The 24684-nt window shown below is 52.0% G+C and overlaps 1 protein-coding gene across 1 annotated transcript in view; it reads right to left on the bottom strand.

The window, feature by feature from the left end:
• Window positions 1-24684, bottom strand: part of LOC133277041 (SH3 and multiple ankyrin repeat domains protein 3-like) — a 302090-nt gene that overhangs the window by 231453 nt on the left and 45953 nt on the right. Inside the window, 4 exon segments of the mRNA XM_061468551.1 lie at window positions 15282-15359; window positions 16730-16846; window positions 17845-18012; window positions 18517-18668. Coding sequence (XP_061324535.1) covers window positions 15282-15359; window positions 16730-16846; window positions 17845-18012; window positions 18517-18668 — 515 coding nt within the window.

A 24684-nucleotide genomic window follows, 5' to 3' on the forward strand; every position in this document is an offset into this window, starting at 1 on the left:
CTTGGGTGAGATGGTTTAGTGTGAGGTGTCCCTGGCCACGGCAGGGGGGTTGAACTAGATGATCCTAAGGTCCGTTCCAACCCAAACCATTCTGTGATTCTATGATTTTCTAGCTTGAGAAATGAAAGACTTTCTGAATCAAACCAACCTCCACTTTCTTTGCTGCTTATGGAAAAGGCACGTGGCAAATAAGGAGGCGGCTGGTGACAGGCATGTGGCTTCACTAAAGGCAAATCACCTGACAAATTGGTGCCCTTCTACAACAGAGTGACAGCGTTGGTGGGTAAGAGAAGAGCGGCTGATGTCATCTACCTGGACTTGTGCAAAGCATTTGACACTGTCCTGCACCGCATCCTTGTCTCTGAATTGGAGAGATTTAATGGATGGACCACTCAGGAATTGTCTGGATGGTTGCACCCAAAGAAGTGAGATCAGCAAATTGATGTCCAAGTGGAGACCAGTGACGAGTGATGTTACTCAGGGGTCAGGGTTGAGACTGATCCTGTTTTAACATCTTTGTCGGTGACATGGACAGTGGGAATGAGCACTGTCAGCAGGTTTACTGATGACATGGAGCAGTGTGGTGCAGTTACATGCTGGAGGGAAGGGATGGGATCCAGAGGGACCTGGACAGGCTGGAGAGGTGGGACTGTGTGAACCTCGTGGTGTTCAACATGACCAAGAGCCTGCACACAGGTTGGGCCAATCCCCAGCACAAACACAGTTTGGGGGAGATGGAATGAAGCAGCCCAAGGAGAAGGACCTGGGGATGTTGGGTGAGAAGAAGCTCCCCATGACCTGAATTCAGTGTGTGCTTGAGCTCAGAAGCCCCCCGTGTGCTGGGCTGCACCCCCAGAGTGTGAGCAGCAGCTCAGGGAGGGGATCCTGCCCCTCTGCTGTGCTCTGGGGAGACCTCCCCTGCAGTCCTGATCCAGCTCTGGGGCAGCAGCACAAGAGGGACGTGAAGCTGCTGGAGCGAGTCCAGAGGAGGCCATGGAGCTGCTGCGAGGGCTGGAGCAGCTCTGCTCTGGAGCCAGGCTGAGAGAGCTGGGCTGGGTCAGCCTGGAGAAGGCTGCAAGTGTCCAAGGCCTCAACTTCTCCAATTATTGAGGATTTTCGACCTCTCCATTATCCCAGAGAACAGAGAATGGTTCTTTTTCCTCACCACAGTTGACCCTGGTAGCACTGCTGTACAGCTGGACCCACTGAAGTTTCTCGCTTTTCTCAGCCAGACTGACTTCAGGCATGTTCTACATTTGTTCTAGATTTCCAGAAATCTGGCAATCCTACTAGGTCAATCCTACTGCTCACATATGGCAGCTCCATCTGGCTGCCATATGAGCATCGAGCCTAGATATGTTCACAGCAGTGTGTGCTGCCATCCCATTGCAGCTCATCTGCAGTGTCACTGGGGTCACTCACTATGACTATGCTGTAGACCCAACACCTCCTGAAGGCAATAGACAAAGCTCCTGTGGTGAGCTACACAGCTGATCTGGGACAAACACATCTCAAATGCCCTCTGTGCCTGCAGACCAGCCATGTGTATGCAGGAGATTCGATGCTTCCAACACCCAGCTTGCCAACACAGCAAATAAGCATTGATTTTCTCCTATGGACCACACCTGGAGCTCTTGATTTTGAAGGAGCACTTCAGCCAGGCAGCTAGACATGCTGCCACATCTGTGAATGGGCTGCTTCAGATAATGGGTACATGTAAATATAAGGGAAACAAAACTGTCCAAAGCTTACAACCGTTTAGCTCTAGGCTAAGAGAGAGATGGAGAACATCCTCAGTATTGTCAGTTGAGGCACATGGAGCCACTGGAAAAACATGATGATTCTCCTAAAGAGATGCATCATAAAACTATCCTATCACTTGGTATCGATACTGAGACTGCTCAGCCTGGAGAAGTTGTGTGGAGATCTCAGAGCAGCTTCCAGTGTCTGAAGGGGGCTACAAGGATGCTGAAGAGGGACTCTTCATCAGGAACTATAGCAACAGGACAAGGGGTGATGGGTTCAAACTGAAACAGGGGAAGTTCAGGTTGGAGATAATAAAGTTCTTCCCTGTGAGGGTGCTGAGGCGCTGGCACAGGGTGCCCAGAGAAGCTGTGGCTGCCCCATCCCTGGCAGTGTTCAAGGCCAGGTTGGACACAGGGGCTTGGAGCAAGCTGCTCCAGTGGAAGGGGTCCCTGCCCGTGGCAGGGGTTGGAGCTGGAGGAGCTTTAAGGTCCCTTCAACCCTAACCAGGCTGGGGCCCTATGACTCTATGCTGTGATGTCCCCCATCATTTCTCTGAATACTTCTGAGAAGCAGGAACAAACCATAAGGCGCCACCTTGGAGCCATTATGCTCAGGAAGCCTTTGAGCTGGAGGAGGAGAAATGGGACTTCCAGACTGAGGCATGAATCTCACCTCTGTCAAGACTGGCTTTCCCAGCAGGGCTGATAGCCCTCAGTAAGGATGGGCAGTGGTGTGGTATCCAGGAAGCACAGTACAAGCATCAGTGGCAGGCTTGGCAAGGGGGTGTCACCTCTCCTACACCCCACTGTGACTCCTGCAGGCCACTGCAGTGCTGTGCTGGCAGTCACGCAGGGTGACAAGTGCCATGTCCTGAAGGCACAACTTCCATGAATGAGTTGTGCTGCAGAAGGACTCTGGAAATGAGCCTCAGCTTTCTGCAGGGACCAAAGGTGGGCTGGGGCATCTCCCAAAATTCAGGAGATGAGTGTGCAAAGGAAGAATGACAGATTTGGCTAAAGCCACGATGGCATCTGCACAAAAACCTCCCAGTGACACAAAGCGTGCCTTAAAACATCAAGCCACAGTTCCTTGTCACAGGGAGATGAATGCAAGGTCCATGGGCGATCAGTGCCTGGAAAAAGAGTTCCTCAGACACAGGAAGAGGGGAGACACAGCAGTGAGGGTGGTTCTTGTCTGCTGTGTTCAGACGGACACGAGATGGATGGTGCTGTCTAGAGCAGGCAGAAGAGGATACAGAGGACAGGCTGGTCCTCCTGAGGAAGAGTTGGTCAGCTTGGTCTTGGGTCCAGCCAGCACTCAGGGATGCTCCAAAGGGACTATGCAGCAGACAAGGGTCCTTACCACCAGAATTAGAGATGGGTCTGACAGACCTTCCAAGAGCCTCCAGTCTCAGCCTGAGGGCTGGGAAGCGCAGGGCTCCCTGTGCAAAGCACAGGCTTGTATAACATCTGTAACCAGAGGCAACTGCTGCGGGTCAGGGAAGATTTCAAGACAGCAACATCATCTGGATAATCAAAGCGAGCTGGATCTGACTCAGAATTAGCTCAGTCTCACACTGAAGACTGGAGGAGGAGTGGGAGGGAGCCAAGAGGCCAGAAACCTGATCAATTTTTACAAGACAAACTTCAAATGAAAAGAGAGAGAAAACAAATCAAATGAAATCAAAGGAGGCTTCGAAGGAAGCTCAGAGCAGGTAAATTGAGAAAAAAATTAGTAGCAGTTCATTAGGCAAATGGAAGCTGCTCCTTGGCAAGCAGAGAGCCCTGTGCTGCAGCAGAGCCCAGGGCTGCGACGAGAGCAGGCACGCGTCCCCAGCTCACACAGGTGGCATGTGGGAGAGGCGGATGCACATCCTGTGCCTGCAGCTGGGCTGGAGCATTTCCATTGGGCATGTACTCAATCTGTGTGCAACCATGCTGGTCCTCTCTGAAAAACCACTTCTAGCCTGGTACACAATGATAGAAACTGTTCATGGCACATAGTCTGCTCATAGGCTTCAGACTCTCACTCCAGCAATGGGAAGCTCAGAGTTCAACTGCATTATGATTGATAAGAGAAGCTAAATAAAGCAGTAATCTACCAGGATAAAACATTTTGTATCTATCACAAAGAAGAAAAGGCACAGGTCTGTCCTTGGTCCACCATGGGTGCAGATGATACAACTGTAGAGAGCAATAAGAAGAGGCAAGAAGGCAGGTGCTTAGGAGGACCCGGGGAATGCATCCTTCCCAAATGACAAGGGGCATGGAGAAGAAGTCTCCCAGCTATAGCGGAGGAAGATGGAGGCAGCACTGATGGTTTTACCTGCCAGAGGGGAAACTGAGATGAGCTCTGAGACAGAAGCTCTTCCCTGTGAGGGTGCTGAGGCGCTGGCACAGGGTGCCCAGAGAAGCTGTGGCTGCCCCATCCCTGGCAGTGTTCAAGGCCAGGTTGGACAGAGTATTGGGTGACACGGTTCAGTGTGAGGTGTCCCTGCCCACGGCAGGGAGCTGCAACTGGATGATGTTAAGGTCCTTTCCAACCCAATCCCAGGCACAGCTACAGGTTGGGCAGAGAAGGGATTCAGAGCAGCCCAAGGAGAAGGACTTGGGGGTGTTGGTCGATGAGAAAATGAACATGAGCCGGCTTCAGTGTGCGCTTGCAGCCCAGAAAGCAACCGTATCCTGGGCTGCATCAAAAGGAGCGTGACCAGCAGGTCGAAGGAGGTGATCTTGCCCCTCTACTCTGTTCTTGTGAGACCTCACCTGGAGCATTGTGTGCAGTTCTGGTGTCCTCAACATAAGGATATAGAGCTTTTGGAGCAACTCCAGAGGAGGGCCATGAGGATGATCAGGGGCTGAAGCATCTCCCATATGAAGATAGACTGAGAACATTGGGGCTGTTCAGCCTGGAGAAGAGAAGCTGCGTGGAGGCCTCAGAGCAGCTTCCAGTATCTGAAGAGGACCTATAAGGATGCTGGGGAGGGACTCTTCATCAGGGACTGCACTGATAGAACAAGGGGTAATGGGTTAAGACTTAAACAGGGGAAGTTTAGATTGGATGCAAGGAAGAAGTTCTTTGCTTTTGAGGGTGGTGAGGCACTGGAATGGGTTGCCCAGGGAGGTTGTGAATGCTCCAACCCTGGAGGTGTTCAAGGCCAGGTTGGACAGAGCCTTGGGTGAGATGGTTTAGTGTGAGGTGTCCCTGCCCACGCAGGGGGGCTGGAACTTAAGGTCCTTTCCAACCCAAACTGTTCTATGATTCTATGCTGTTACCGAGTTTCACATGTGTTGAGGAACAATGAGAGTTCCCAGCTGAGCTGAATGGCAAAATATCAACTGGCTTCAGCGCTTCCTTCCAGGTGTTAACACTGAACACTTGTAATCTATATATGTAGCATGACATTTATTCATTCCCATGACATCACAAGATCTGACATCACCAAATTAGAAATCCAAACACCATCAGCTAAAATTTAATTTAAATTAGCAAAATGACAGTTATCTGAAGACATTCTTTAACAAAACTACTCCATTTGGGAATATTCTGTTGCCTGGGCAACATGCCTGCACATCGCAAAGTTCAGCCCATGATGTCTATTTTAAAGCAACAAGACACAAGTCTTTGAAGAAAATGCATCTAACGACCTGTTTGTATTGCAGCAAAAAGCCAATACAAATGGGGTGTTAAGATAACATCAAAGTGTAAATCTTTAAGGCTTTAAGGGGAACCATTCATAATGTTCTAATTCCCAACTATAGTGTGACAGATGCGGAAGAGGTTGAGGAAGGTCAAGGTACAAAGTGGGATGCGACAAGCAAGGGGTACAAAGACAGAGCAGGATGGCCTCAGCAAGACGAGCACCAGAGGCTTTGCTGCCTTTTCCTTGAGCTTTTCACTGCACAAATGGCTGCAGCCACGCAGCAGCTATCACCAAACCAGCTGGGGACAGTATCTGGCAGTATCACCACGCACTGCTGGGGACAGTATCTGCCTTGGAGCCCGTTTCTGCAGCTTTGCTTTTTGACAGAGACCTGCAGAGCCCGGGCTGAGCTGCCAAAGCCTTGCGAGGAGAACCCTGGGCACTCGCAGTGAGCTCTGACCATGTGGGACAGCTCCAGATGCCTGGGAAAGGAGAGGAACCAGAACCGGCCGTAGACACGTGCTGCAAGGAGCAGAGCTCTGCTCCTCAGGGCAGGGAACTTGATTGCGGCTTCCAGAAAAGCTCTGGGCAAAGCAGAGTTTGTGAACAGAGCCGAGCAGAACTAGTGATCTGTAGAGAGGAAACCCAGTTTAAGGATCCAGGTGACTTCCAGGAGCCGACAGCAGGCCAGGCTTTGGGCAGAGCATAAAACTGAAGATACCACATAGCTGTCTGCAGAAATCCTGACATTCACAGAAACGAGAGAAATGAAACCCAGATGAAACTGCTGCCAAGTGATGAAACACTGATCACAAAACTAATCCCTGACTGTCAGATGTATGCCAAATGGATTTCACAGGGCCCTCCCCCAGGCTCAGTAGTATTCAATTCTTTCATTAGCAATCTGGATGATGGAGTGCAGAATGCGCTTATCAAACTCCTAGATTAGACCAAGCTGGAAGGAGATGCAAAGTCATTAGAGGATTAGAATTGAAATGATTGTTGGAAAGTCAAGGAACAGGCGGAGAGTGCAGCGATTTAGTCAATAGAGACAAATGTAATGACAGTTTCTTTACAGGGATTGCAGAAGACAGAGCCAGCCTCTTCTCCGAGGAGTACAAAGAACAAGAGTCAATGGGAACAAGATGCAATGGGCACAATGAAAAGGCTCTACATGAGAAGAAGAGTTGAGTACAGGAAAAAGCCCCAAGGCGGGAGCACTCCAAGCCTGGCCAGGAAAGGCTCTGAGCAGCCTCAGCAGCCATGGGGCTGGCTGGTCTCAGGAGGAAGAACAAGCCCAGTTCAGGAGGCTCAGTGAGTCTGTGACACCTGGTGCAAACACAAGTGAGCTGGGCTGGGTCAGCCTGGAGAAGAGAAGGCTCCTGAAGGGGAGACCTGAGAGCAGCTCCAGTGCCTGAAGGGGCTGCAGGAAACCTGGAGAGGGGCTTGGGACAAGGGATGTAGGGACAGGCCAAGGGGAATGGCTTTAACCTGCCCGAGGGGAGACTGAGATGAGCTCTTAGGCAGAAGCTCTTCCCTGTGAGGGTGCTGAGGCGCTGCCCCAGGGTGCCCAGAGAAGCTGTGGCTGCCCCATCCCTGGCAGTGTTCAAGGCCAGGCTGGACACAGGGGCTTGGAGCAAGCTGCTCTAGTGGAAGGGGTCCCTGCCTGTGCCAGGGTTGGAGTTGGAGGAGCTTTAAGGTCCTTTCCAACTCAAACCAGCCTGGATTCTTTGACAATTCCAGGTAGATGACATCAACTGCTCTACCCCTGTCCATGAGTTCTGTAGCCCCACCATAGAAGGCCACCAAATTGGCCAGGCAGGATTTCCCCTTAGTGAAGCCCTGCTGGCTGTCACCAAGCACCTTGTTGACTTTCATGTGCCTTAGCATGCCTGCCAGGAGAATCTGCTCCAAGATTTTACCAGGCACAGAGGTGAGACTGACTGCTCTGTAATTCCCCGGGTCATCCGTTTCCCCCTTCTTGAAAATGGGGGTTATATTTCCCTTTTTCCAGTCATGGGAACTTCACCTGACTGCCATGATTTCTCAAATATGATTGACCGTGGCTTAGCAACTTCATTCGCCAGCTCCTTCAGGACCCGCAGATGGATTTCATCAGGTCCCATGGACTTGTGTACATTCAGTTTCTTAAGATGGTCTCGAACCAGATCCTCTCCTACAGTGGGCACAAGGTCTTCATTCTCACAGTCCCTGCTTCTGCCTTCCAAGACTTGTGTGGTGTGGTCATAGCATTTGCCAGTGAAGACCGAGGCAAAGAAGTCATTCAGAACCTCAGCCTTCTCCAAATCCCGGGTAGCCAGTTCTCCCGAGAGCTTCCTGAGGGCCCACATTGCCCCTAGTCTGTCTTTTATTTGCAGTGTACCTATAGGATCCCTTCCTGTTACCATTCACATCCCTAGACAACTTTAATTCTAACTGGGCCTTACCTTTCCTAACCTGGTCCCTAGCTTCCCAGACAACATCCCTGTACTCTTCCCATGCCACCTGTCCTTGCTTCCACTTATTATAAGCCTCTTTTTTCATTTGAATTTTCCTCAGGAGCTCCTGTTAGACACTGTCCCACATGACATCCTTGTCCCTAAATTGGAGAGACATCAATTTGATGGATGGACCACTCGGTGGATAAAGAACTGGCTGGATGGCCGCACACAAAGAGTTGTGGTCAATGGCTCAATGTCCGGCTGGAGACCAGTAACGAGTGGTGTCCCTCAGGGATCGGTGTTGGGACCGGTCTTGTTCAACATCTTCATTGCTGACATGGACAGTGGGATTGAGTGCGCCCTCAGCAAGTTTGCTGATGACACCGAGCTGTGGGGTTCAGTTGATACCCTGGAGGGAAGGAATGCCATCCAGAGGGACCTCGACATGCTTGTGAGGTGGGCTGATGCCAACCTCATGAGGTTTAACCATGCCAAGTGCAAGGTCCTACAGCTGGGTCAGGGCAATCCCAGGCACAGCTACAGGTTGGGCAGAGAAAAGATTCAGAGCAGCCCAAGGAGAAGGACTGGGGGTGTTGGTTGATGAGAAAATGAACATGAACCGGCTTCAGTGTGCGCTTGCAGCCCAGAAAGGAACTGTATCCTGGGCTGCATCAAGTGGAGCGTGACCAGCAGGTCGAAGGAGGTGATCCTGCCCCTCTGCTCTGCTCTTGTGAGACCTCACCTGGAGCATTGTGTGCAGTTCTGGTGTCCTCAGCATAAAAAGGACATGGAGCTGTTGGAACAAGTCCAGAGGAGGCCATGAGGATGCTCAGGGACTGGAGCACCTCCTGTATGAAGACAGGCTGAGAAAGTTGGGGCTGTTCAGCCTGGAGAAGAGAAGGCTGCGTGGAGAGCTCAGAGCAGCTTCCAGTATCTGAAGGGGGCCTATAGGGATGCTGGGGAGGGACTCTTCATTAGGGACTGTAGTGACAGGACAAGGGGTAACGGGTTAAAACTTAAACAGGGGAAGTTTAGATTGGATCTAAGGAAGAAATTCTTTCCTGTTAGGGTGGTGAGGCATTGGAATGGGCTGCCCAGGAAGGTTGTGAATGCTCCATCCCTGGCAGTGTTCAAGGCCAGGTTGGACGAGGCCTTGGGTGACATGATTTAGCGTAAGGTGTCCCTGCCCACGCAGGGGGGTTGGAACTGGATGATTTTAAGGTCCTTTCCAACCCTAACCATTCTATGATTCTATAAGCCAGGAGCCAGCAGGCAGCGTCCTGATGAAGAGGATCTGAGGCTTGCAGGATCAGAAGCTGAAAATGAGTCAACAAAGTCACACTGTGGAAGAAAAGGGAAAACACACCAGGATTTACAATTAGCAGCCTCACACGTGCAATGTTACCCCCCTGGCTCCATGCAGAACATGTTGGGTTTCAGCCGCAGAACACTACTTTTAGCAAGAGAATAAAAGATATGCGTAAATCAATAGCAACGATCAGATTATGCTTTCAAGGTCTCTGCAGGAAAACCTGTGTGTGCTGGATGTTCTCAGCCCAGAGAACAGATCGGGTGGGAAGGGGTGATCCGACTACAAAAACAGAAAAGGCAGCTGCAGCGAGGACAAAAATAATCTGTTCCCAATAAGCACAGAAAAGTAACGGGCTTCACATTCAATAGGGGAGATTCAGGCCAGATGTCAGGAAATGCTTTTGGAGAGCACGGGCATCTTCCAGCCAGGAGCAGACCTTGGGAGTGCAGCACCCAGCACAGGGGGTCACAAGCAGGCGAGCAAACACCAGCATAACACCTTCAGACAGGGCTGATCCTGGGAGCTGGGGCACAAGGGCCCAAAACCACCCCTCAGGTTCCTTCTCAGCCACAGCTCTAGTGCCTCCTCCAGCAGGCACCTGGATCGGAGTAAAGGGAATGCAGGGAAGGTGCCAGCCCTGGGCTTTGGGAATGTTCAGTGTGGTCTCCTGCAGCATCCCTTTTGCAGGATGGGACAGGGATGGCCTGGGCAAGTCGGTGATGAGGTAGGTGGAAAGCTGGCTGGACCGGTGGTGATGGGCCATACGGAGTCCAGCTCATGGCTGGTTATGAACCAGTTCCTCTGGGAATGGTATTTTGGGCCAGGCTCCAGGTGCTCACACCAGAAATATCAACAACTGGTTCTGAAGTCACCAGGGCAATAATAACCTCCTCTGATCAGGGCTGGAGCCTTCCCTACAGCCAACTACAGCAAGGTTTCTCATACAGCCGTTGTGGTCGACCCACAGACCTTCCAGGAACGTCCAGGGGCAGCACAAGGAGCCTCCAAAACTTTCCAGACAAGAAAGATCCATCTTGACACTGAGAACACAGAGTTCAGACTCCATGGTGGTGATGTGAGGTTTAGAAAAGAAAACTGGGAAGTAAGCATTGTAAAGATGGTAAAACTTGGATGCTTCTTAGAAGGAAGCTGCTGGCATCTCTAACAGGCCACTGAAAAATACAGTGCCGGGCAGGTGATGGCCTGACAATAAGGACTTGGACTTGTCCTGTGCTTTAAGTAGGGGTGAAGGCAACTGTAAAAGCTACTTCTCTTAAACAAAAGGTGAAAAATGACCCAGAGGTTCAAAGTGCCACCATGTGACACCTGTATTAACCCCATCAGAGACCTGGGCCCTCAGAAAGAACACGCAAGCAAGTCCTTAAGACATCTAGAGAGCCAGTGAGGGAAAGCAAAGTGAGACCCGATGCAGTGGCAGGGACAAGCCAAGTGAGATGAAATCGAAGGACTTGACCCATCCAGGGCAGGGTCTTACCCCCAGCTCACACCAACCACACAAGCAGCTGGGACTGATGGGGAAACGATGCACAGGAACAGGGAGCAGAGACAAAGTCTGTGGTGCAGCTACTGAACAGCAGCAGCTTAGCGTTCTCCTGCTGCTTACAGGGAAAAGAACAGGGCTCTCCAGCAAACTTCCAGCCCCACACAGGGCAGGGTGCAGAGAGACAGGAGTGGCCCAACCTCTCTGATATGGGGATAGGAAAACCAGCAGTTATCTCAGAGAACACAGAGAAGTAGAACACATGGAGTCTTCTATCTCTCATCTTTATCTGTACAGACATTAGGACAACCCAGTGTGGATGGGTGGACAAGCTAGATGGGAATGTTAATGGGTCATTCTCTACCCAATGGCCAGTGACTGGAGGACACCACAGAGGACACCAAGTTTGCAGGTAACACCAAACTGGAGGGAATGGTCAATAGCCACAGGAACAGAGGTGCCATGCAGAGGAACCTGGGCAAGCTGGAAGAATAGGTCAGCAAGATCCCCATGAAGTTGGAAAAGTACAAATGCAAAGTCCCATGTCCAGGAAAGCAGCAGCTTTGCAACGACACAGGCTGAGGAGCAGCTCAGCAGAAAAGGCCCTGGAGGTGTTGGTAGACAGCAAGCTGGACCAGAGCCACAGGGATAGGGACTTTCTGAACAGAGGGAATCTCCTTCCCTCTAGCACAAGTGTTAACGAAGACCCCACCGAAGCCTTGCTCATGAGCTGGTGGTGATGCCCAGAGTAGCACAGAAAGGCTCTCACATCGCTGGTCCACAGCACCACGCATGGATCATCATTCTGGTGACATTCAGCTTGCAAAGGTGAGTGATTTCATTTCCAAGTCAAATCGTGCAATTTGCATGCTCCAAGAGGGACGGAGCCACTCGCAGCATTTGAAAGGTCTTCTGCAATCATTCTGTCAACCTGGCATTAGGGGAAAGAGAAACCCAGAATGCTGCAGCTGCACTCAGACTTTTTCTAACAACCATGAGAAGCTGTGGACAGGTTGACCTTTGAGCTATCCCACGCTAGGAAAAAGCTGTAGTAGTGAGGGTGAATACCCTTATCACAACATAAAAAAGTACCTCTTGAAAGAAGACTCACGAGTCTTCACCCTCCAAAGAGGCAAAACACTACCCAGCATTGCCATCCTGAACTTAACCTTGTGAATCCAGGATTTCAGTTCCCCAGGATCCAGCACAAACCACCGGTGGGAGGGAGAACACCAGTGACTGCCTGAACCACCACTCACAGGGTTCACACAACTGCCACCCGTGTGCCTGGCCACACATCCCACTCTTCTGCTGTGACCTTCCTGTGGTTTGAATATGGTGGTGGGTTCAGCCCACAAACAGCAGCAGCTGCTGGTTTCACAGTCCCAGCTTTAGTGCTTGTTCTTCCTTCTCACCATGGGCTCCTGACCCATAGCATACTCCAACCAACACCCAAGTGCAGCCAGTGAGCACCTTAAGGCATATGGGAGCTTGGAGAGACAACTGGTGCTTTGGCAGCACTTTGTTTCTGATCAGTGATGCTGCTAAAGCAGCTGGAAGGGAAAAAGCAAAAAAGTGACACCAAAATCCCAACATTCCTCTCATCCAACTCATTTTGAGTATGCAGCATCCTCCCTGAGAAAGGTCATCTCCATCCTGTGAGGACATATTTAGATGAGGCTGGGGAGCTTTGGGAACGGCTGCACCTGCACAGGGGACTCCCTTACATGAGTGATGGATGAAGAGTCAGCCAAGAGCAATTGAAGACAGATGCAGGTACAAACCCGGCTCAGGAAAACAGAGACTGAGATTGCCAGAAGCTGGGAAGATACTTTGGGAAAACTCTCACCTCTAGAGCACCCTGCTTGAAGCCTGCTACAAGCCATGAAGAGGTGAGACTCTCCCAGCGCTCCTGCCCCACCACACAGGCCATGAGCTGGGGTCAGATGCCTTTGTCACAGGAGGAACCCAAGGCAGAAAGAGGTGGCCTATCAGCCCAGGCAATGGGATGCCGATTGGCCTTAGGGAAGTGATTACAGCTTCTAAACCCTCTACTCACTGCTATCTTGAGTCCCCTCAGGCCACCAACAGGGAGCTGTCTGATTAGCAACAGCAGTCAAATTAGCCCAAGGGATGTGCAGTGAATGGACTAAACAGCCCCACAGCAGCAGGGGCACTTGGGTGAGCTCCCAGCAGGCAGAGAGCCGTGGGCAGCACACAGGTGGCTCTCCCCTGCCAGGCTGAAAGCCATGGCAGCTCCCATCACCACAGCCATGGCAAGAGAATAGGTGAGAAAGTGGCAGACTTGGCAGCAGGCAGTGACCCAATGACATGCCGAAGTCTTGAGGAAGTGATCCAAGCAGGAGTCAGAGCTTCTCTTTAAAGGCTGGGAACTGAAGGGAGCTCGTCACACTAGTACCAGACTGGTGTGGGTTTGCCAATAAACAAGTGGTTGGGCTACCAACATTCTCTGCAACACAGATTGCCCACTAGTCCCACTGCTTCAAAAAGGAAAAGGCAGACACTGGTTTCTCTTCATTAAGACCCTGTAGGACACCACAGGACATGAGCAAGCTTGCAGTGGGAGCCATGGGCCTCCCTCCACCACCTGCTACAGCCACCCTATGTCCTGCAAACACCCCAAGCAGGAAGATTGCTCTTTCTCCATCTCCTGATTCCAAAAGCTCAGCTCATCTCAAGGAGGCAGCAGTTTCCCGCAAGAAGCCTTTCCCTGGAGATAAGTATTTTACATTGGGTTGGAGAGCAGTCAGATGGGGCTGTCCTCAACCCCCAGAGCAGTCAGATGGGGCTGTCCTCAACCCCCAGAGCAGTCAGATGGGACTGTCCTCAACCCCCAGAGCAGTCAGATGGGACTGTCCTCAACCCCCAGAGCAGTCAGATGGGACTGTCCTCAACCCCCAGAGCAGTCAGATGGGACTGTCCTCAACCCCCAGAGCAGTCAGATGGGACTGTCCTCAACCCCCAGAGCAGTCAGATGGGACTGTCCTCAACCCCCAGAGCAGTCAGATGGGGCTGTCCTCAACCCCCAGAGCAGTCAGATGGGACTGTCCTCAACCCCCAGAGCAGAGTTTCACAGACAGCAGTGCTCTCTGCAGAAAGCAGACCTCCCCACAGCAAGCCCTTTCACAAGCCCCTGTCACCAGGCAGGATGTAACACAGAGCAGACAGAGGAAGGGCTGAGCTAAGGTGGGCTCATGGAGAAAAGGGCTGCCCACCACAGCCACTCATGTGCATGAGCACCCTAGGGTGCCCAGGCTATCATGGAGAGGAGGACAGTCTTCCCCTCTCTGCAGGCACCCACACCTCATCACACAAGTAGCACTCCCACCTCCAGAGCTGCATCAGCTATGACCAGACAACCACCATTTAATAGGTGAATTAATTGCATGGAGTAAGTCTCAAGTTCCTGCAGGTGATGCCACCAGACTGCCCACAAGGATGCTCAGTTTGACCTTCAAAGTCATTGTCCCTCTCAGCATCCCAGCCAACATGTAGTACAGTTTGTAAAGAGCCTGCTGGTCTCAATCTTAAGAAATTACTTTTCAATAAGACACTAGGCTGTTTAATCAGTTCCTGAAACTACGTGTTTGTGGTGCTTACACCACTCCACATGGCTGCCTGATCCCTGCACCTACTCATGGTGGGCACACACATGAGTTCTGCTGCTCTTTCGAGGACAATATTCTTAAGCTGCATGAAATTATACTTAACATTCCGACAACTGTGTCTGTAATAAGGCCCCTTTCTCACACGGGCCACGTGTGATGCTCGCAGGGACTGTACAACACAGCATGGTCACACCTGAGACTCTATGGCCTAAAGCCTCCAGAAACAACAGTGAAAAAGTGAGAAAAAAGCATTTCCAAAGGGCTGGTGATCAGTGAGCTCACCTGCAGGCACCTGAGCTGGTACAGGAGCATGATGCTGACAGATACACTCTACTCTCAAGGGACACCTGAGCATTGCTATTAGCTGAACACTGAGTCACAGCATTTCTGGAAGGTCCTCAGCAAAGGACTGGGCTTCAGTACAAGCACAGACAGAATGACTGGTCCAAGCTCAGCAACATGAAAACAGCAGGAGAAAACAGAACTTGGATGGGAAGAGAACTCCTGCATTAAATTGCAGCCTGAGAGAGGCACTTCCCAGCATTTGCAAACCTATGGAAGCAGTCACTACAAAGTGACAGTTTCCCTTTTCCAGCCATGTTACCCAGGGTACTTACTAGGAAGCTATTCCAAAGTTTCGCTCCTCTTGTGGCTAAAGGTCGTCTTAACTCCCAGGTTAAGTTTACCAATGGCAACTTTAAGTGCATTGACTTCTGTGGCAATACTGTCCTTCATGTCTGAGGATTCTGCTCCTGTAACATTTACTGCAACACTTCTGCAGACAGCAGTAACTTCTGTCCACCTCCATTACACATGGCCACATAACCAAAGCTCTTTCAGTCTCCCACCATAAGCCATCACCTTCACAGCACTTTACATGTGTACCACACAGTCCCTTTCCTCCCTCCAGCTCCAGGACTGAGGCAGGCTCAGAGCAGACATCCTGGTTGCAGTTTGCTCACCCCACATGCGCTGCAGAGCCCCCCTGGCAGGGGCACGAGGAGCTCACCTGGAACGCTGTCTGGCTGTTGTAGTTGCGAATCTCTTTGCTGGCACCGCGGAAGAGGAGAACCCGAGCGCAGCTCTCCTGTAGAGGCAAGCGAGGGGTAAGGGGTAGAGGCCGGTTAGCATCACAGACAACGGAGCAGCCAAACCACGCAGAGGCACTGTGCTCAGAAAGCTTGCCTTGGAAAGGGCCCGGAAGGATGCTCAGCACTACCAACTGGGCACCCCAACCCAAGCTGGCCAAGTCCACCCATCACCACGGCTGTCCCCAAGCATCAGCCCAGGAGCACAGTGGCTACCACATGTTCCCAGGTGCTGGCATTTCCTAAAGCCTTTTACTGGCTTTGCATTGGGTGCTCTGTGCTTCTAACCAATGTTAATGCATGCTTACAAGCTCCCGCACTGTTCAGTGCTGCTCTATCATCCACGCAGGGGACAGGCACTTGGGTATCAGGTTCCTTGAGACGCAGAACACACCCATCACCTAACAAGCCACAAATGAGCCTCTGCATACCACTGCCTATGACAGTGGTCAATGTTTAAAGCATGCACACCTCAGAAACTGAAAATTCCCTTTGTAATTAAAAAGCACATAATACAAGGTACAAAAATCCCTGGGAAGAACAAAACCTATGGGAGAAATCCTTAGATACTGACCTCCAGACCTCAGGAAGAGAACAATAGGTGCAAGAGCTCAGAGACTCCTCTGCCACCCTCAACTCCTCCTGAACTGAGGTGAGAGTGACCACACAGAAAATTAAACAGAAACGATGCCTACATCACCTGGGCAGTCTTCAGAGCTCAGAGAGTAGCGGCAAGATTTTAGAGCCACTGGTGACCAAGACCCACAGGCCTTCCTCAGAGCAGGGCAAAGCCCAAGACCTGCCCAACAAGCCCTGCCTGAGCCATGGGCCCACCTTAAATTCAGTGTGACCACCTGGGTCAAATTAGCACCTTCCACCCAGGACACTGCCCCCTCCCCACCCACAGTGGGGCTTCACTGGGAAGGAGCAACAGGAATCAGAGGGAAATGACAGAACACCTGAGGCAGTGAATCAGCAAAACCAGCTTGGGAAGGGGAACAAATTGACCCAGGGGCTCCTCCCTGGCCACCTGCCTCTGGAGAAATCCCAAATCAGGCTGGGGCTGCACACAGGAACAGCCCCATCCCAGCACAGATACAGGCTTTAACCTGCCCAAGGGGAGACTGAGCTGAGCTCTTAGGCAGAAGCTCTTCCCTGGGAGGGTGCTGAGGCGCTGGCACAGGGTCCCCAGAGAAGCTGTGGCTGCCCCATCCCTGGCAGTGTTCAAGGCCAGGTTGGACACAGGGGCTTGGAGCAAGCTGCTCCAGTGGAAGGGGTCCCTGCCTGTGGCAGGGGTTGGGACTGGATGAGCTTTATGGTCCCTTCCACCTATGCTGTGATTCTGTGATTCTAATTCACGCAGAGGTACCTGGTTGTAGAGAGCACAAATGTGAAGAGCGGTGTTTCCTGAGGCATTCTGCGCAGTCATATCAGCTCCATAGAAGAGAAGATGCTCCAGGTGCTGAACATGGCCATAGCGACATGCCTGCTCCAAACACAAAACGGGAAAATCAGGGAACAGCAGATAGATGCTGGATTCATCCATGCTAGAAAAGGTGAATGAGGCTGGACCTGTGACCTGAAATGTCCCATCAACACGCATGAAGACACACTGTTGTTGCAATAAGCACACCTAACAGCAGTATGCACCTGAATGATCATGGGACAAATTACCTTGGGATCGACTGCAAGTTTGGATCAGCATCATGCTGGTACCAGAGCCCTGCACACACTGTTTGCTATCTCAGTATCACTGCCCAGTGAAAGGATCCCTGAAGCACAAGCAGGCGAAGAGGAGGACAGTGGCCCTCCATCACCAGTAACTGCTGTGCTGTTTTCCTCTACAATTTATCTCTCCTGGGACCAGCAGTCCTCAAAGATCTGCTCAGGCAATGTAGGACAGAGGCAGAAGGAGGACAGTAAATCAAGATCACAGACACGCATCTCTTTGTTTTATATCCTCATGCTCACCTGTCCAATACTCATCCACCTTCAGGAGCTGAAAGCTGGGTGCTTCAAGAGGCCATGGGCCCAAAGCCAAGCTGCCCCCCAACGGTTCAAGACAAGAGGACTCTAAGCAGAGCCAGAGCATCTTCCCTTCTCCCAAAAGGTCTCACCCTTGAAGCACAAAGCCATCTCAGGTTCCCTAACTCCTACCCCATGTCTTCCATACACCAAATCCACTTGTCCGTGTGTAACGCAGGGAGAGACACAACTGCGGTTTGGAACCAGGGTGCCTCAGGCAGCGGACCAAGGTCCCAAACACTGTCCTATGAGCCAGACATAACCTGGGGAGGATCCCAGGCACTACTGACCATCCTGAGCATTGACCTGGGATGGCAGCCAGAGCTGGCACACCAAGTTCAAGTGCTTCACACTGGAGCCAGGCCTCCGCGCTGAGCAGTGCCTGCCCGGCCTGCAGCACCTAGAGGAGGGGATGAGCCCTCCATTGGCAGGGGTCATCCCATGCAGGTCCCATCCCACCTGGTGGATCTCCTGCCAGCCGTTCTCATCCACGCAGCCGAGCCGGGCATAGTCGTGCAGGAGGAGCTCGCAGCAGTAGGGATCGCCCCCCACCATGGCGCTGTGGTACAGCGGCGTCAGCCCCCGGCTGTCCTTGTAGTCTGGGGAGGCGCCGAGGTCCAGCAGCGTCTGAAAGAGAAGCGCAGCTTCACTGTGCCTCAGGGACTGTGCACTGGGAAAGCCTGGCCCAGAATGGGGCCAGGGGTGCTCCAGCCACAGCAGCACAGGGATCACCCCAGCACAGAACCACAGCATCAACCAGCCTGGAAAAGCCCTTCAAGCTCATCCAGTCCAACCGTTCCCAGCACTGCCAAGGCCACCACTGACCCACAGCACTGAGGCCTCGTCTCCATGCTGTGTGAACACTTGCAGGGACGGTGCCTGCAGCCCTGCCCTGGGCAGCCTGTTCCAATGCCTGAGCACCCTCTGGGGCAGGAATTGTTCCTCAGCTCCATCTAAACCTGCCCTGGGGCAGCTTGAGGCCGTTTCCTCTTGTCCCATCCCTTGTTCCTTGGGAGCAGAGCCCAGCCCCTCCTGGCTCCATCCTCCTGTCAGGCACTTGTAGGGAGCCATCAGGTCCCCCTGAGCCCTCTGAACCCCTCAGGTCCCTCAGCCCTTCCCCATCACGCTCACCAGCAGCGCGGCGTGGTTGCGGCACCGCACGGCCCTGTGCAGCGCCGTCATCCCCTCGCGCGTGCGGAAGTCCAGGTGCGCGCCCCCGTTGCGCAGGGCCTTGATCATGTCGGTGCTGAGCTCCAGCTGGGCCGCCGCCGTCAGGGGACACTCTGTGGGCATGGAGAGACAGCACCAGAGACACTGCTCAGCACCAGAGACACTGCTCAGCACCAGAGACACTGCTCAGCACCACAGACACTGCTCAGCACCAGAGACACAGCTCAGCACCAGAGACACAGCTCAGCACCAGAGACACTGCTCAGCACCAGAGACACAGCTCAGCACCACAGACACTGCTCAGCACCACAGACACTGCTCAGCACCAGAGACACAGCTCAGCACCAGAGACACTGCTCAGCACCAGAGACACTGCTCAGCACCACAGACACTGCTCAGCACCAGAGACACTGCTCAGCACCACAGACACAGCTCAGCACCACAGACACTGCTCAGCACCAGAGACACTGCTCAGCACCACAGACACAGCTCAGCACCAGAGACACTGCTCAGCACCACAGACACAGCTCAGCACCACAGACACTGCTCAGCACCAGAGACACTGCTCAGCACCACAGACACTGCTCAGCACCAGAGACACAGCTCAGCACCACAGACACTGCTCAGCACCACAGACACTGCTCAGCACCAGAGACACTGCTCAGCACCACAGACACAGCTCAGCACCAGAGACACTGCTCAGCACCAGAGACACTGCTCAGCACCACAGACACTGCTCAGCACCACAGACACAGCTCAGCACCAGAGACACTGCTCAGCACCACAGACACTGCTCAGCACCACAGACACAGCTCAGCACCAGAGACACTGCTCAGCACCAGAGACACTGCTCAGCACCACAGACACAGCTCAGCACCACAGACACAGCTCAGCACCAGAGATACTGCTCAGCACCACAGACACTGCTCAGCACCAGAGACACTGCTCAGCACCACAGACACTGCTCAGCACCACAGACACAGCTCAGCACCAGAGATACTGCTCAGCACCACAGACACTGCTCAGCACCACAGACACTGCTCAGCACCGCACCACAGACACAGCTCAGCACCAGAGACACTGCTCAGCACCAGAGACACTGCTCAGCACCACAGAGAGACAGCTCAGTACCAGAGACACCCCCATGATGGTGGTGTCCCACACACCAGTGATAGCCCCGTGCACCAGTGCCTGTCCCAGCACCACCAGCAGCATCCAGAGCTGTCCCACAGCCGGTTCCTCACTGCCTCATGCCACCACCAGCCAGCTCCAAATGTGAACCACCCACCCCAGATGGGAGCAGCTTCCCTGGATCCCGTGACCTCCGCTCACCTCCAGGGAACCCAGCGGCAGAACCCACACAAACTGCGTCAGTCCCACTCCCAGCAGTACCAGCCCTAAGCCCAGCGCTGCCCAGAGCCTGGGGCTCGCTCCGTTGCGGGATATAATGGAGCAAGTATGGGAATGCCTTCAGTGGAGGTCCCCACCAGCCCCAGCCCTGCTCTGCTGCTGCTCTGGGGTGCAGGAGCCCCCATTGTTCTGCCGCTGCCTGCAGGGCAGGCAAAGGCTCTTCCCATGGGAGCTGCTACATCCTTCCCCCAGGGGCTCGGTGTCTTTGTCCACTCTGAGCCCCACGGACATGGGTCACGCACCCTCCTCGGAGGGGTCATGGCGCTGACACGGGACCAGGCTTCTGCCCTACCCCAGCAGTGTTGCTGGACCCGAGCTGCAAGAGGGACCGTGCTCACCTGCCCACAGCTGATGCGATAGAGGAGGAGGCAAAATGTTCTTTCATATAAAATGAGTAAAGTCCCCTTGTGAGGCAGAACATTTTTCTGACCATTTTGATTCTAATAAAGTGAATTTGTTTTCCTCAGAGTGCACTATGGAAAAGAAAAGCACGTCTCCTTTCTCCAACAAATCCCTCTGTCTGTAGATCCAAACCTCCACACCGTGAATGGAGGATGTGAACACTGCCTGAAACAAGGTGCCTCAAAAATACAGTCGAGTCTTTTTCAGAAAGGTCCCTCATTTGCACATAAATTAGAATTTCTCTCTTTACTAGAAATAACTGTTTAAAAGAGGACAATAAATGGTCTGAGATACAAATAAGAAAGCAGATGGTGATTCGTTCCAGGGCATTGCTGCTAGGCACAGTTTGAAACAAGAAGGTGGAGGGCGGATGGTTCTGTGGCTTTGCTGAAATTCTGGGCTTGTGCTACAAGACACCGATAGAGGAAATGAGGATTGCTGAAGCCTTGTCACAAGGATTAAAGATGGGTTCATCGGTAACAGGAATCACCAGTAAAAGACACACACACAGACACACAGGCGCACACACAAAAACACACACAGACACACAGGCACACACAAAAACACACACAGACACACACAAAAACACACACAGACACACACAAAAACACACACAGACACACACAAAAACACACACAGACACACAGGCACACACAAAAACACACACAGACACACAGGCACACACACACAAACACACACAGACACACACAAAAACACACACAGACACACACAAAAACACACACAGACACACAGGCACACACACAAAAACACACACAGACACACACAAAAACACACACAGACACACACAAAAACACACACAGACACACAGGCACACACACACAAACACACACAGACACACACAAAAACACACACAGACACACACAAAAACACACACAGGCACACACACACAAACACACACAGACACACACAAAAACACACACAGACACACACAAAAACACACACAGACACACAGGCACACACACACAAACACACACAGACACACACAAAAACACACACAGACACACAGGCGCACACACAAAAGCACACACAGACACACAGGCACACACACACAAACACACACAGACACACACAAAAACACACACAGACACACAGGCACACACACAAAAGCACACACAGACACACAGGCACACACACACAAACACACACAGACACACACAAAAACACACACAGACACACAGGCACACACACACAAACACACACAGACACACACAAAAACACACACAGACACACAGGCGCACACACAAAAACACACACAGACACACAGACGTACACACAAACACACAGACACACAGACGCACACACAAACACACAGACACACAGACGCACACACAAACACACAGACACACAGACGCACACACAAACACACAGACACACGCTATCTTGTATGCCTGGCAAAGTCAATGGACTAATAAGTGCAATGGCTCCTTGCACCCATTGCCCAGCATCGGACTATAGCCAGGGCTGGGTGTGATCCCTGACAGCGGGAAAACAAGGGATGCATTTTAAAAAGGAGGGTAATTACCACTGTAACATGCATATTAGATGGGAATGGGATGGCATCCACACAACTAACATATTACATGGGAACGGGATGGCATCCACATGACCAGCAATGCCACCAGAGAATAAGCAGCAGAAATACTTCCTTCGCTCAGCAATAGCCGTGAAGACACGATTTAGTGGAAGGCTGCATCCCTTCTCACTGCATGCGGACACCGGCACAGAGCAGTGCCTGGTGCAGCACAAGAAACGGTAGGTAATGCCACCCCTTGTCACACCAAGGACAAAGAGACAGAGAGTCACGGCTGCGGTTCCTGCAGTGCACAGGAGGTGGTGGCCACGGTGGAAGCCCAGTCTGTTCCATCCCCAGCCAAGGCAGGATGGGGATGGTGGGTCCCGGTTCACACACACACCACACACCAAGGGGACGAAGAGTGACTGTGGGTGAGCTTCTGAGCCAGGGGAGCTTTCCCCATCCGCTCCACCAGCTCTCATTCCCCTGCTCTTCAGCTGGGGCCACCTCCACCCAAAGGCGAAGGGAAGCTAGAGGACAGTAACAGTCTTTTAAGGACCATCACTTACCTTCTGTGCCAAAGAGAATTGCTTTGATGTCTGTTCATTAGCACTGACTTTCGGATACTGGTTTGCACCATAACTTCTATAAAATCTCATCCTTAACGATGGATACTTATTTGGAAAGCACATGTTGGGCCCTTGCAGTATGATAGGAACTTCAGGTTGTGAATATGAACAGAGAAACCCTCACCAGCCCCTGCTCCATTCTCATTCCCACATGCAGCTAAATCATCAGACTTCTTTCAATATCTCAGCTTAAATGAGGCAAACTTTTCAAAGAGGCAAAAGACGCAGAAAAAAAGGCTCCAAATGTTCCTTTGGTCTCAGTTATTAACATGCCAAAAGCAACTGAAAAATCTGTCATGTTATCCTGAATCCCAAAGACTGAGAAAGGTCCAAATGGGGCATTTCAAGATGCTCTGGAGAAACTGCAGATAGCAATTTGTTCACTAAATCTAATGTAATCACTGCCTAATGTGGGGTTTAGTGATTACCTCTGGTAATTCTTGGAAACGTGCGTATCCTAAGACATGCTTCAAGTAATTCACTAACAAGTGCACAAGATCCACAGCAGAAAACAAGAACCAGCAACACATTGCATGTTCCCTGGTGTAAAATCTGATTAACGGATGCAGGAAGGAGCTGCAGTTGGACTTTGCCTTTGGCAGATGAGAGCTGGATTGAGGGTGTTACCCCCTCACACTGGGGGTGTCAGGAGAAATGGGGTTCATGTGGTAGGGCTCAACCTGACCTGCCAGTGTGTGCTTGAGCCCAGAACCCCCCCGTGTGCTGGGCTGCACCCCCAGAGCGTGAGCGGCAGCTCAGGGAGGGGATCCTGCCCCTCTGCTGTGCTCTGGGGAGACCTCCCCTGCAGTCCTGATCCAGCTCTGGGGCAGCAGCACAAGAGGGACGTGGAACTGTTGGAGAGAGGCCAGAGGAGGCCATGGAGATGCTGTGAGGGCTGGAGCAGCTCTGCTCTGGAGCCAGGCTGAGAGAGCTGGGCTGGGGCAGCCTGGAGAAGAGAAGGCTCCTGAAGGGGAGACCTGAGAGCAGCTCCAGTGCCTGAAGGGGCTGCAGGAAAGCTGGAGAGGGGCTTGGGACAAGGGATGTAGGGACAGGCCAAGGGGAATGGCTTTAACCTGCCCGAGGGGAGACTAGGATGAGCTCTTAGGCAGAAGCTCTTCCCTGTGAGGGTGCTGAGGCGCTGGCACAGGGTGCCCAGAGAAGCTGTGGCTGCCCCATCCCTGGCAGTGTTCAAGGCCAGGTTGGACACAGGGGCTTGGAGCAAGCTGCTCCAGTGGAAGGGGTCCCTGCCCGTGGCAGGGGGTTAGAACTGGATGAGCTTTAAGGTCCCTTCCAACCCAAACTATATGAGCATATTCTATTCATAAGGCAAAGAATTCTATACTCGGTGATTCTAAGGCAAAGCCATTGAGGGAAGCTGGGAAACCCCAGAGATTGCTCCAACACCAGCAGGAACGAGCTCCTCATTCTAATACCAAAATCATTTAGCAAAAGGGGGGAATCTCTGTTCAAGCTGAGATGACAACAGGCTCCATACGAAAGTTCATGCAAGCTACCGGAGAGGAGGGTCTCTCTCTCCCCAGAGTGCCTACAGACCTACAGTGCACAGCAACAGAAAGTTTCTGCCTGTGACAGCTACTACCTATAGGTAGAACCCCATAGTTGAGATTTTCAGCAGTAGATGAAAGAATTAGAAGATAACATTTCATCTCCAATTTCAGCTGAATGCAAACATACCATTTCATTAATCTCCTGTGGCATATCAGATTCAAAGAGATGCCACCAGTTTGCATATGAGATTGCAATGAGATTAACAGACTGCAGTGAGTTTTAACAGTTTGCAATGAGATAAACAGATTTCGAATGGAGAAGGGCAAGAACTTCACAAACCACAAGCCATTGGGTTTCATCTGGTGTCTCCCCATCTAACCACAATTCTGGCCAAACCAGCCCTTTCACCTCTAAGTTCCAGCTACTAAAATTGAAAGCAAGAGGAAATACATCACACACGAAGGTGAGTTATTCAGGTTGTTCATCAAACACAAGCACCACTCCACAGCCAGCACAGGCTGGATGCAGCACAGCCAGAGCAGGAAAGGAGCAAGCTCCCGCACTTGGGCACAGGGCTGTTCCTTGCGGCCAGCAGCAGGCGGGGAGGCAGTGCTGTGCACAGCAAGTATTTCTCCCCAATTACCT

This window comes from Pezoporus flaviventris, unplaced genomic scaffold (assembly GCF_033815535.1).
Source record: "Pezoporus flaviventris isolate CSIRO_AGI_PZ_B2104156 unplaced genomic scaffold, CSIRO_AGI_Pfla_v1 ptg000049l, whole genome shotgun sequence".
NCBI classification, from domain to species: domain Eukaryota; kingdom Metazoa; phylum Chordata; class Aves; order Psittaciformes; family Psittacidae; genus Pezoporus; species Pezoporus flaviventris.